The sequence below is a fragment of the Hetaerina americana genome, unplaced genomic scaffold (genome assembly GCF_022747635.1).
Source record: "Hetaerina americana unplaced genomic scaffold, ioHetAmer1.1.p SCAF_10, whole genome shotgun sequence".
Classification (NCBI taxonomy): domain Eukaryota; kingdom Metazoa; phylum Arthropoda; class Insecta; order Odonata; family Calopterygidae; genus Hetaerina; species Hetaerina americana.
In genome coordinates this window covers 58,043,248-58,057,044 of record NW_027286070.1, presented here as the reverse complement: position 1 = coordinate 58,057,044, position 13,797 = coordinate 58,043,248, and the positions used below count along the sequence as shown (strand labels likewise).

The 13,797-nt window shown below is 34.2% G+C and overlaps 1 protein-coding gene across 1 annotated transcript in view; it reads left to right on the top strand.

Annotated features, from left to right (window-relative positions):
* Tnpo-SR (transportin 3) overlaps positions 1-12,830 on the top strand; it is a 38,117-nt gene extending 25,287 nt beyond the window's left edge. Inside the window, exons 15-18 of the mRNA XM_071598715.1 lie at positions 1,062-1,218; positions 5,412-5,579; positions 7,420-7,532; positions 11,952-12,830. Coding sequence (XP_071454816.1) covers positions 1,062-1,218; positions 5,412-5,579; positions 7,420-7,532; positions 11,952-12,012 — 499 coding nt within the window. The 3' untranslated portion in view covers positions 12,013-12,830. The remainder of the gene's footprint in view (positions 1-1,061; positions 1,219-5,411; positions 5,580-7,419; positions 7,533-11,951) is intronic.
* Positions 12,831-13,797: the final 967 nt, after the last annotated feature.

Below are 13,797 nucleotides of genomic sequence, written 5' to 3'. Positions count from 1 at the left end.
AATATAATAGGTTCCACTAAAGACAAAATTGACGTCATGCAACACAGCGGAGTTTATAGACTCAATTGTACAGACTGCAACGCCATCTACATTGGACAGACTGGGAGGACTTTCGACATTAGGATTAAGGAACACCGTTCATGCTTCAGGAAGAAAGACAACAGATCACAATTCGCCAAACACCTCTTAGACTACAATCATTCCAGCAATTTCACAGCAGACATTTTACACACAGAAACGAAAGGTCGGCGGCTGAACGCCCTGGAGGAGTTGGAAATTTGGGAATCCCTTCAGTCCGGTAATCTTGAGGTGGTCAACGATATCCTTTACCTCTCGCGTTCCCCTCTCCTTAATTTCTTGAATACCACCCCACACCATCCCCTCCCCCACCAAGGCAGTGACAGTCACCGACCCTCCGTTAATGAGGGTCAACCGTTGCAAACAACCACCCCCCTTTGTACCGTCTGCATCCATTAGTTCCCCCTCACTTTCCCTTTCCCTTCACCCACCAATGATTGCTACCACCCCTCTCCCTGACTTCCCCTACCTGGCTCCTGGCTATATAAGTTGAATAATTTTGTTATGTTGTACCTGAAGATGATGCGCAGCATCGAAACCATGGTCGTGTTATATTAAAAAAGTGTGTGGAAGTGCAAAGTTGTTTTTTCTCTTTCTTTCACCTCACCATTGAAAATTTGCAATGGAACCTGATTTTTTTCTCATATTTATTCTTGAAATAGAGCTCAATTTACCTGCTAATTCTGTATTGAAACTAAATCACTCCCCCACAACAGCCACATCATGGACCCCAAATTGCTTTCAAACCACGTCTGCCCTGACTGTACAAACTTCTATAATTCCTAAGGAATCTTGGAAAAATAGGACCTGAACAGGAATTTCATCAGCATGCTATTACTTGAATCACGCGAGCAGAGCAATCTACCCACTAATATTTATTAACTAATATTTATTTTATCATAAATGTTATGGCAGTGAGCCAAGTTATACTATTTCCTATTTGCTTTTATACGGTATTGAATTTATTTTCTATTTAATTTTAGGTTTCTTCAGCGTGCTCCTGTACCCTTTCTTCAGAGTCCAGCTATAACTCCAATTGTGCAGTGTGCATTAATGGCATGCACTCTAGAGCATAAAGATGCCAATACTTCTGTCATGAAGTTCTTCAATGACCTGTTCAATTGTGGTCGGAGTCATGAGGTATGTAAAGATTTGAAGATTATTTGTCCCCATTGACCTTCAATAATGCTCATGTATTTATAATCAATTTGGTTAATCATTAATATAAGAAATAATTTTGAAGATTTTAGCAATACTGAGAGAAATTGAAATGAATTTAGGGAATTATGTGCATTGAAAAAAGGGCAGGATGATCCAGGCTTCATTAACTACTTCAAGAGCTATAAAAAAGGGTATAATCCTTCTCTGCTTCATGCAAGGAAATCAAATTGTGACAAAGTCATCAGTCAATCTGAGAATATCACTAAAACGTCGCGGCAAGTAGTTAATAATGTAACTGGGAGAAAGGTTCACAAGAGAGAAATTTCAGCATTAAAAAATCAGTAGGGGGCCAGTGTATCCGATCTGGAACAAATAGCAGAGTTTGCAATTAATTACCATACTAATGTGTCTCTGAATTTACAAAATTGAATAATGAGTAATGAGAGATTTGATGCGAAATATTGTTAAGATGTGATGTCTTCCATGGTCCTCTTTCCGGCAACAGAGGATGAAATCTTTAAGTGCATCATGAGCCTTAAAAGTATACCATCAGTTGGAATTGATGATATCCCTGCTATGATTATAAAAAATGCTCCCAGGTAATAAACAGACCCTTAACATTTATAATAAATGAGTCCTTCACAAATGGCAAGTTTCCAGACCATCTAAAAATAGCAAAAATAAAACTTATTCATAAAAAAGGGGATGAGGATAATTTTTGACAATTACCAACCAGTGTCCTTATTCATTTATTTTCCTAAAATTTTTCAGTCCTTAATTAGAGACAGGCTTATGAAATATATAAGCAAAAATAAAAATTATAAGTATAGAACAATTAGGATTCCAAAAGGGAAAGCACCAATGATGCTCTTGCAAGTTTTCACCACTGACTTAGATCATTGATTATGGTGCGTAAAAAAGGCCATATCCTTTTTTATAGTAGCTCTTCTAAATTTGTTGTTCTACTCTCAATATGGAATTCAATGGAGTAAGAAAGGAAATATGAAATTTATAATAATGTAAATATAGCAATTAAAAAAAGTTTGAAAAAGTACCAATTCAAGTAAAATGGTCATACCTATTTAGAACCAACTGTCATTGCATTACTTGTCTATAATATTAGATTATCATGTAAATGGTAACAATGTTGAGAATTAATGAGTGTGGTTCTTGCTGTTTGAGAAAAATATAATTATCCATGAACAAGACTTTATACATTTCCTCAGGCTTTATTTTAAGATAAAATATTTTAAAATAAAATGTATTTCACTGACTTGCGGCAGCATCAGGTACAAATTTCATTTAAATGCATATATGCTTTGGACAGAAGGGATGGGGGTGGTTATGGTTGGAGCGGGATGAAGGGTAGAGTGTTGAAGGTGGGGGTCAGGGTCATTGTGGTGAGAGAAGGGGAAATAAGTGGTGGTGCCGTGGCAATGACATGACATAGGGGTGAGGAGGGTAAGGGCAGTCAGGTGGATTGAAGGATTGTTTTTATTTTTTCTCTCCAAGTTAATTTCTTGGAAAGGAGTGGGGAGGTTAGTGGGTGCGATTTCTCATTACGTATTTTAAAATAAAGTCTGTGGGCAATTACAAATATGGGTATCAAATACTTTGACGAAGTGAAGCTTAAAACCATGGAGTATCAAAATATAATTGTTTGAATTTTTATGAAATACTTTCCTGCATTATGGAAGTGTAATACCCAGGAGATATTAGCAAATAGTATTCATGTCTATAACCCTATGGTTTCAGTGTACAGGCTGGAATGTAAATAACCTCATTTTTATTACTATATTTTTTAATCATTCACAAGCTTAAAAGTCATCATGAAAAGTTTGCCCAAAAATGAAAATGAAATAATAGGAATATTTATTGTGCAGAAATGATTTGAAACTATGTATATGTAACCAAATAACTATTAATTTTAAGGACCAAAAAAATTTAAATGTTAAAAAAATAATTTCATCGTAACTCAGTATACCTATGCAAAATATTGAGGAAAATCTGAGCTATAAGGGCACATAGTGTTCAATGCTTTGGCATGGAATGACTTAATTTACTGTCAGACCTTACTAAAAACTCAATTAGGATCTATTAGTAATAGTTGAAAGTTAAAACTTCACCATTGTTTAAGATATGACAGCATGAAAGCTATGGTTTTTCTTGCCATCTAAACTTTCTGCCACCATTTATTAGGTATCGATTTGATTAAATTTGCTGGCCAGGTGAAACGGGTGGTGGTGGTAGCCTGCTAACTAACCCTATGGTCGCTGGTTTTAGTCTTGCTTCTGGAATGGGCTTTGTATCAACTCTGTTGGTGTAGCCTTTGGGAAACCTGATAACTAACCTTATGCTAATTGGGATCCCAAGTGGAAGATGGATTACCAGAGGCATCCAGAGATCAAAAAAAGATTGTTTGCTTAATCATTCACCCAATATCCGTGTTCTCAAACTGTGGTGAATTATTCAATTTACATTCTGAGTACCAGTAGATGAATTCTTACATTTAGAGATCAGGAGGAAAAAATAAATTAAAATTGAAGCTATTTAAATGTTTTACATGTTAAATTTCTCATGGGATTATAATCAAATGAAGAATATAAAATCCAGCTATCTTTTTTTTACAAACAGGTGCATTAAGTGTAGATAAAAATAACAGCACTGAAATAAATGGAAATAAATACTTCTTATGTTAAAAAAAGCAATATATATGAAATTTAGGCAAAATAAGAATTTTCACCTTTAAGGGTAAAACGAAGATATGTTACTTTTTGATTGACCCCTTAACTGTTACGCCTCATTAATAATCTAAAAGAATACTGATTTTTTTTAATGGTTAGGCTGAGAAAATGGCAATACAATGTGAAAAGTGTTCTGTCCTCTTATGCTCAGATTTAATACGCGAATATTTAACTCACCTAAAAGTTTCTTATATAATTGCCTATTTCTTACAGAATTCCCAGTTTCAGCCTTGTTTTCAATGTTTTATATTCTTTTGACCTTTTTAAAACAATATGTAAAAAATGAAGATGATGCTCACTATTTTCATTCTACCGCTTAAGTGCTAATATAGGTTTTTGAATAAGTTGATCCTACTAGTATAATAATGACAATGTTTCACACAGTTCAGATTACCATGTTGGGAGTTATACTCTCTGATTATCATTTTAAAATTTGATTAACATATGGCTTAGTGATCAATTTTTTAGCAGAAATTTTATGATTCAATATGTACTATATAAATATGCAGACTTACATTTATGAATGAAATATGACTATAATATGTTGGCCTTTCCTTTTTGTGGGGTGGTGTTGATTTTGTAAATCCTATGTTCAGAGTTATAGATTCGAAGCTCTGTTTGAAAGTATTTGTATAGAGATAGCCCAGATGACAAAAAATATGTAATGTAAATATTTGAATGTGGCTTATTATCACAATGTTTTGTGTTCTTCTGTAATTTTGATTTTTATCTATAAGCATTAATATTTTCATAAAACTTAGAAAACAGTTTTCTAATAGATGGTTTTGATTTGGTGTTCAACTCTTGACATATGTAGCATTCCCTGCCGTATGAAAGATGTAAAGTTAACTGTGCATCAATTATTGAATCATATAATTGTAATTTATCAATTAGATTTTCAGATGTGGTCCTCAGCTCCTATTTTACTCAGTTTAAAGTTATTTATTTATATCTGGTCTTTTTATTGTGTATTGAAATATGAATAACATTGATCACATTTCATGCCAGGCTTAAGTTGTAGTCACACTGTCGAAATGAAATACATGAGAATTCATGGTTATTATTTTATGGGAAATGCAGATATTTAATGAATTGTGAAACTTTGGAATCATTATTTCAGCAGTCGTGCTTTTATGAATTCAAATGTTGGAATGATATACTCTTACATCTTTCAATCAGGATTTGAATGCTCATATTTTCCATTTTAAAACTAGTTTGTGGGAGACAAAAGTAGTGCCTTATAAACTGTATTGTTCTTTCAGAGGCATTAATATTTCTAATCAAAGATAGAATGATTCACAAATTTCAGCATGATACCCGTAAGGCCATGCATTTTAAACTAATTGTAAGCCAATGGTCACTATCCATCAAAAGTCTTCAAGTAACGTTGTGTCAATGGGTATTATTAATTTGAGTTTATTTTTTCAGGACCAGGAGGATTTTGAACTTCGCAGAAGTTTAATTCACAGAATTATTATGGATAGTGGACAAGTCCTACTAAACAACCTTATACATGCAAGTGTGTTCTGTTTACACTCATACATGCTGTCTGATGTCGCTGATGTAATTATGGAACTTATGCTTTTCAACAGAATGGTAAGCATTTTTCAATTGTCCTAAAGCGGGTGCATGCAATGGGATAAATAAAACCTTTATTTATAATTATATATTTTTATCCTAATGGTTACCTAATGTAATTTGGTATTAGCTGTCTCCAGTGATTAATATAAGAAAATATGTACTATTTAGAAAAGTGAGTTTATTTCCTATTCATTATACTCTTTATGTGAAATCCAATCACCCCACTACATTATGCTTTCATGATCAACCCTGAATACTTTCCTGGGCTCCCCATTAGGACTTTTACTATGTTACCATACTTTGCCGTTATATATCTTTGAAAGCTGCATTGCATGCCACCTGTCCTGGCCATGCTTTAGTACTCCATGATGGTGCTCCATTACGTTGTGAACTTTTCTCGTGCTCTTCATACAAACTTGTGATTGCAGAGTGTTGATCAGATGTACATGTGTGCTCATAAAAATGTTACCACCGTCAAGGAGTGATGGAATCACTTCAGAAAATTTAATTGCTTCATTTTGCGATGCTGTGCCTTATTCACAAATTTGTATTTCGTTGATTACTTAAAAAAAACTTAAAATGTAAATACAGGTGTTTCCGGAGTTACAGACGTACGGACAAGATGTGTTCCTAAGAATGCCAGAAAAGGCCGGAATAGCATACCACTTTGATCACTGATAGACGGCACATTCAGTAAAAACTTGTTATTTTGATCCTGCTAAATAGTCAATTATTACCATCAGCAGCAGTGTACCAAGTTAGGAAAAGTTTGTGATGGACCCAGGCACTGTCCTTTGCCGCACTTCTAAGCCCTGCCTCTAAGATGGCAGAATTCCATACAACTTATTTTTTTAGCTCTGCATACACCCTAACTCTTTAATGTAATCCAAAATGCCTTTTCTTTTCCTTCCTCTACCTTTCTTGCATAACATTCTCCCCTACAATACAGTCTTCAGGATCCGACTGTCTCTCAGTATCTCATGCATCCACTTGTTCTACCTTCTGTGAATTTAACCCTATGGCTTTCTCTTTCCCTGTATCATGATTTTCACTTCTTCATTTGTTTTCCTTTTTGATCATTGTAATTTTTCTTGTGCCTCATCAACAAAGTTTTGAAGCCATGCAAAACTATGCTTTATTTCAAACTTTTCCATGTTTTGTTTTCATCTTTACTTAAGACCCCAGCTAACCTCTCTGTGTTAAAGCTATTTTAACTAACACAAATCTTCTTTTAATATCCGCCCTCCTTTGCCCACCTTTTTCGAAAACACTTCCCAATAGCTGAACCGTTCCATCTGTTCCTGTTTGTTCCCCAATTCCAACCTTGATCGTAGAAAACCTATTTTTAGTAGTCAGTATTCAATATGAAATACCAATGGAGATGGCATGATTGGAAGCAGCCTTAGCATTGATTAACTAGACCTATCACCAAGTTTTGTTCATGGTCCTGGTGCATGATGTCATCTGCCACCCTGACCTACCCTTGGTGTGCAGTCCCCGATCTGGGAATGTCATCATGATTTTTGTGTGGCATTTATGTTCAGAATTTTATTATTAATTGTTTTGACCTAAGATAAAGATAAAGGCTAAAGTGTAGCTTAGTAGAATGTTGATGAATTTTATTTGTATCGTGAGGAGATTAAATTTTAAGTCATTTATCAATTTTGAATGATTCATAGTTATATTGCTTTGCTATTTTTACAATTGGTCTTTTTGAGTTTTAAAATTAGTCAAGCTAATCATTATTCACTGTGATCAAGAAGTTTATTTTCTAGATATTTTTTTGGTATGATATACAAATTTCTGTCAATAAACATTCCAACAGAATCATCTAATCAGTTCATTTTTTACTCAGGCATTCTGTCAATGGCTGGAGGCCACTGTAAAAGGATTACCAACTACTAATTCTGGAGGTTCTGTAACAGTTACCCAGAAGCAGCTTGCAGATTTCCATAGGCTGCTCACAAGGTAACCTTCCATTTTCAGGTTGTCTCATTGTTTACTTTATACTTGTGAAACATTAAAACAGTATTCCTTTGTTGTGTTGTAGCCAATATTTTATAATTGTAACCAATTGAAACTATAACATTCAGGGAGCATTCATGGGGGTGATAGTCATGGCTGATCTAAACAGTCTAATATTGATATCAGTATTTTATGTATATTTAATGAAAAATATTTTTTCTTAATTTTACCTTATTTTAATAATTATATTTTTTCTTTTCTGTGTCATAAATATGCCAGCTATATTGCAATCATTTTACTGTCTTTAGTTCAAGAGTATTCATAGGAATTTAGACTACCAATGCATTCCTAAGTTTTTGGAGAACGTAGGAAAAATATTTTATTGGGTTTTACTGGGCTATCTACCCATTTACGGTATAAACACATTTCAGATGCCTTTTATGACTAGTTGATTATAATTGATTGAAAAATAGAATAATTTGAAAAGATTTCTATGTGTTAGGATAAATCGCAAACAGTGAACTAACTTCTATTGGAAGCTGGTAGTGAGAACATTAAGAACTACTATACCATGCTATCAGTGCCTTTTCATTTCACATGCGAAACAAGCTCAGTGCGCAACTACCTTCTTGGAGTAATATGTTTGAAGTGAATACCAATCCCACCTTGATGGCTAAGGTGAAATGAGAAATAGTTGAGGGATAGACTACATTATTGGTATGTAGCATTATTGCTGGCACATAGGCTCATTTTCTTTTTATAAATGTGCCTAAAATATGAGAAATGAAAGTTATAACTTGAAATTTGTAACTAAAAATTCTGGTTTTTATTAATATACATTTTTAAGCAAGCTGCTGCATTTTGTTTTTTGGCAAAAGAGTAATTTAAAAAAAAATACTTCCATAATCTTTTCTGTTCTGTAAAAACAGTAAGTTTGGTGATATATTTTTTGCTACACTATTGAAAGAGGGAGCTTTCAAATAAAATGAGTTCAGATCTGTTGATCACTAAAATTATGATTCATCCGATGAACACATGTGTTTTTTATTTCAATCAGGCAACAGCTGATAAAATGATGTACGAGGTCTGCTCAAAAAGTATTGCAAATTTTGAAATTTCGGAGGTTACGTTTATTTGATTTTCGATTTTTTTGTGGCATTATGTTGGTACTTATGTCTCTCACTTATACCAAAAAGTTCAGCCATTTCAGCCAGTTAATTGTTGACAGCTGTTTTGCTTGGACATGTTTTGGCTTTTCTTCGATTTTTGCCTGTTCCAAAAAATGGCTCAAAGAATCTGTATCAAATTTTGTGTAAAAAACAAAATTATGTGCGCGGACGCACTGAATGCTGACTGTGGCATATGGAAAAGCTACCTTGGACCGAAGCAACGTTTATCGGTGGTACAAAATGTTCTCAGAGGGCCAAGAACGACGAAGTGCGTGCTGGACGTCCAAGCACGTCAACAACAGACGAAAACATTGATGAAGTGAAGAAAATAGTATTGGCCAATCGTCGAATCACCGTTACAGAAGTTGCTGAGGACCTAAACATATCGATTGGCTCGTGCCATTTGATTTTTACCAATTATTCTGGCATGAAAGGGATCGCTGCAAAATTTGTACCAAAATTGCTCAATGTTGACCAAAAACAGCAACGCATTAACATTGCTAATGAGGTGTTGGACTCTGCCAGCGATGACCCAAATTTGCTCCAGAGGGTCACAACTGGCAACAAATCATGGGTTTATGATTATGATGTGAAAACTAAAGCTCAATCATCCCAATGGAAGCTGCAGCACGAGCCAAGATCGAAAAAAGCACGCCAAGTTCGGTCGAATGTGAAAGTTTTGCTTACAGTTTTCTTGGATTGCAGGGGAGTGGTGCATCATGAGTTCTTGCCACAGGGTAGAACGGTAAATAAGGAATATTACCTGCAACTTATGCGCAATTTGTGCGAAGCAATCTGTCACAAACGCTCGGATTTGTGGAAGAACAAAAATTGGCTTTTGCACCATGGCAACGCCCCTGGTCACACATCGTTACTTGTGCATGAATTATTGGCCAAAAACAAGACTAATGATGCTGCAGCCACCATATCCCCCAGATCTAGCCCCCAATGACTTTTTCTTGTTCCCGTAACTGACGAGGTCCATGAAAGGATGACGGTACGCTACCTACGATTGACGAGATGAAGACTGCATCAAAGGAGCTGAACAAAATTAAAAAAAATGATTTTTTGACGTGCTTCGAGGATTGGTAAAAACGTTGGTACAAGTGTATAATATCTAATGGGGATTACTTTGAAGGGGACAAAATGAATGAATTCATGAATAAATAAATAATTTTTGAAAAAACACAAAAGTCACGATACTTTGAACAGACCTTGTATTCTATTTAGATGTGAGTGGTAAAACTTTCAACTTTAGCCTAGGCTCCCTTGTGGTGTATGTTGGCTGTAAATCCACATAATTACTTACTGTATTAGTTTATTCTAGCACCATATCTGACTCTTTTTATTGAACTTATCATTAAAAAAATGGAAGGGGATATACAGGATGGCCATGAGCTATTGCAAATGCACAATAATGGAAGATAGCATCAATGAAAACATGATTTTGAATGGAGCAGCCGTGTGTTACTTAGTTGACAAATATTGGAATGCTTTTTTAAATTAAACTTTTTTTTACAAATCGTCCAAGTTATTTCTATGTTGAGATGTTGTGGCAGAGTATGGCTCAAAAACAGTAAATTCTGGTATGATATTTCATTCAAGCTACGAGTAATTACACATGCCAAAGAACAAAGAAATGGAGCAGCAGAGATCAAATCAGGATCACTGCCAACTGAAAAGACATTAAGAACTTGGCAAAGACTGGAAGTGGAACTACAAAAAGCTATGTTTGGTAAACTAAACCTATGAAATGGAATGCATTATAATCAAAACTAGAAGAAGAATTTAAAGCTTGGGTATTAGAACACCGAAGATCAGGATTTTCTGTTTCTACTGAAATGACTATTCAAGAAGCAAGAGTAATAGTTACTGATTTTACAGGATCAACATCATTGTGTTCCAGATTTACAAAATACCTATTTTTGAGGACCTCCAAGTAAACCAAAGATGCCAAAGGACTAAAATAGTACAAAAATGCCAATGAAATTTGAAGACATCATAGAGTTCATAAATCTGTCATTAGCACAAGAAAAGGAGAAAATTTTAAACTTTCCCTAGTAGGAAACATGGTGAAACAAATTACACAGTCATGTTGTCTTGCTGAGCTGATGGAACAGTATTACCGGCTCTTTTGATTTTCAAAAGGAAACTCTTACACAAGGAAAAACTACCTACCGGTGTGTTTGTGCATGTTTATTTAAGGGGCCGTGTGGATGAAAGGGGATGAAGTTGTAGATATGTAGTCTAGGTGACCTGATGACTTCTTAAAGAAACCTGTCTTGTAATCAGTTCCAGAGTCATATCTTTGAAGCTATGAGAAAGAAAATCAACCAAATCAAAACTCAAATTACAGTAATTCCAGGTGGCCTTACAAGCCAGCTTCAATTTTAAGATGTTTGCATTAGCATTAAAATTTCATTTAAAAGATAAATGAAAGAGAAATTAACATTTGGATGCAATCTACAGATTTTGAAGTGACACCTTCAAGGAGGAGGAACAGGCCTAGCATCTAGCAGTTTGTGTATATGTAAATGGGCCAAAACTTCATGGAATGATATGAAATATGAGAGAGTTGTAAAATCATTTAAGAAATGTGGAATTAGTACTTACTTGACAGTGCAGCGAATGGTTTTTTTATACAGTCTTCACGTGATTCTTCATTTAGCTCCTGAGATTAATTTCTAGTTTTTGAGCATGATGATTTAAATGCACCTGGCTAAAGATTTCCCCAGTTACATATTTATAGGCATAAATATCTAAAAATCAGTGCAATAAATAAATACAGAAATCTGTAAAATAATCTAGAAATTTTTTTCTTCGAACTCTATATTAAAAAGGGGTAGTATTTAATATGCTGATGTGTCCTATATGTATACTTTCTTCAGTTCCATATTGATTACTGAGAATCTTGAAATCTATATTGTGTGAACAAATAATTCATAAAACACCCAGTGGTTTTTCAAGTTAACTTTCTAAGCCAGTACTGATTAATCTAGTCCAGCAGTGCTGATTGTAAGTGTTACAGTAATATGCTTCTATTCTTTAACATATGGTCGCTAATGAAATAAGCAGTCACGATATTTTCTAATATGCTATTATGTTCATTAGTATGAATTGTTCAACACTTGATTTTTCAAGAGTTGATTTTGCTTGTAGTGATGATCTCTTGCTAAGAATGACTCCCGTCCTGTAAGTATACTCTGTATAAAATGTTAGTGCCTATCAATAATATTTTTTGTTTCTGTTTCAGGGCTGAAGGATCAAAGGATGTTACACATGCTCTCAGGGATTTTGCCCTCCTGTATCGCTGACATTCACCTGCAATGTTCATGTATCTACCACTTCATTAGCTGGATTCCAGTTAAAATGAAAATTAACTTTCAGATAAGCTTGAGGAATAGAAGAAGTTATGACTGGATGCCACTCCTCATATTTTGTGAATCTAAATCTGCATTGAAATGAAATGTGCAGGTATCAGAGGTGGTTATCCTTATAGGCCGTAATTGGTACGGGTGACAGACAGGAACCATTTAAGGTTCACATTGCCTTGTCGGTTGGCTAGACTCATTGGCTGGCCCTGAAAATGGAGGGTCAACCATTTGGTGTGTTTGGAATGGTGAGTGTATGCTGGTAGGACAGTGCGAAAATGAGTATCTTGTGAGAATGTGTGGGAGTTTGATTTTTCAAGTCTTGTCAAACATGCTGCTGTGCTACAGAGGCTGTGGTAAAGTAATTGAAAATAGTAAAGTGAATTTGGTTTTTTTTCCCTTTTAAATTTTCAAAAACTACTGGTGGAAGTTAAAATTCTCCATTGTAAATCTTGATTTGAAATTGTAGCTCTAAAAAATATCTTGTTTCATTTTCCCTTATGGATTGTAAATGTTATTAATAATTGGTAATTGATGCAATAAAAAGCATATTTTGAAGTGATTGTGATCATGGAACCTTTCGATAAAAATGTTGATGGAAATTTCTTCATTTTATTTACATATATTTTTTTCAATTTTTAAATTTTCAATAGACATAAAGAAGTAAATTTATGTCATCCATTAATTAGTGCATTGTACATGTACTGTTTATGCTTACGAAAGAGTTCTCTAATTGGAATAAAGTGAGCAGAGTTTTTTTATGTTTCCACTTTTTAATTCTTATTGCATGGCAGAGTAATGTATGTTTGTGTTCTGGTGCAATTCCTGCTAACCACAATCCATTGATTATCTGTTCATTTTTTAAGAACATCCAAATTTATTTTGCCATTTCCTGTCCTCCACTTAGATTCTGATGAAGTACAGGATTGGTTTGATGCATTTCCTGATGTAAAGAATGTTCATCTCATTGGCTTATTTCCATTACATATTTATTTAAAGCAGGCATTTTCACTGAACTTACTTCATATATTTTGCATGGGCAGTAATGGATTAAGACATTAGGATGATTTTGTTGCTGTGTAGTCGGAATAGAATTTTGTTTATGCTTGTGTTGTTTATTTAGTACCATTGTCACATTTAAAGCAAAGTAAAAGCAACATGGGGATCCTGCCCATGAAGTTATCATTCCAGAATAGTTTTTATTGATTGGTCTATACAAGCTGTTTTTGCCTGATTACATTAAACTTTAAGCAAAGTTTATTACTGGGCAATGCCAACTACAACTCGGGGGCAGGATTCAAACCTCTGACCATTTTCCCTAACAGTGCATTCCAAAATAAAGAATATATAGAGGGCTCAGGTAATACCACTGCAACTTTAAAGAGATATTTTTATTTTGGTTAAGATACATCCATATTTAGGTAAAGAAATCATCTTATAAAATCTGTGTATGTAACTCTTGCTGAACCATATTTATCCTTAAGATTTCTGTAGAATATTAAAAAAAAAACTTGACCATCATAAATGAAAGAAGCCCTTCTTACTACTATGTACATGGTGTTTATGAAAAAATAATCAAATTAAATTGATAAATAGTGACAATTGTAAATGAGCTAAATATATATTTTTAAAAAAATTGTTATTTTTTCTAATGCCAAAATAAATAATTTTTATTCTCCAAAGACCTTAAATTGGAAGTCTATACTTAGGTATAGGAGTCCTCTAAAG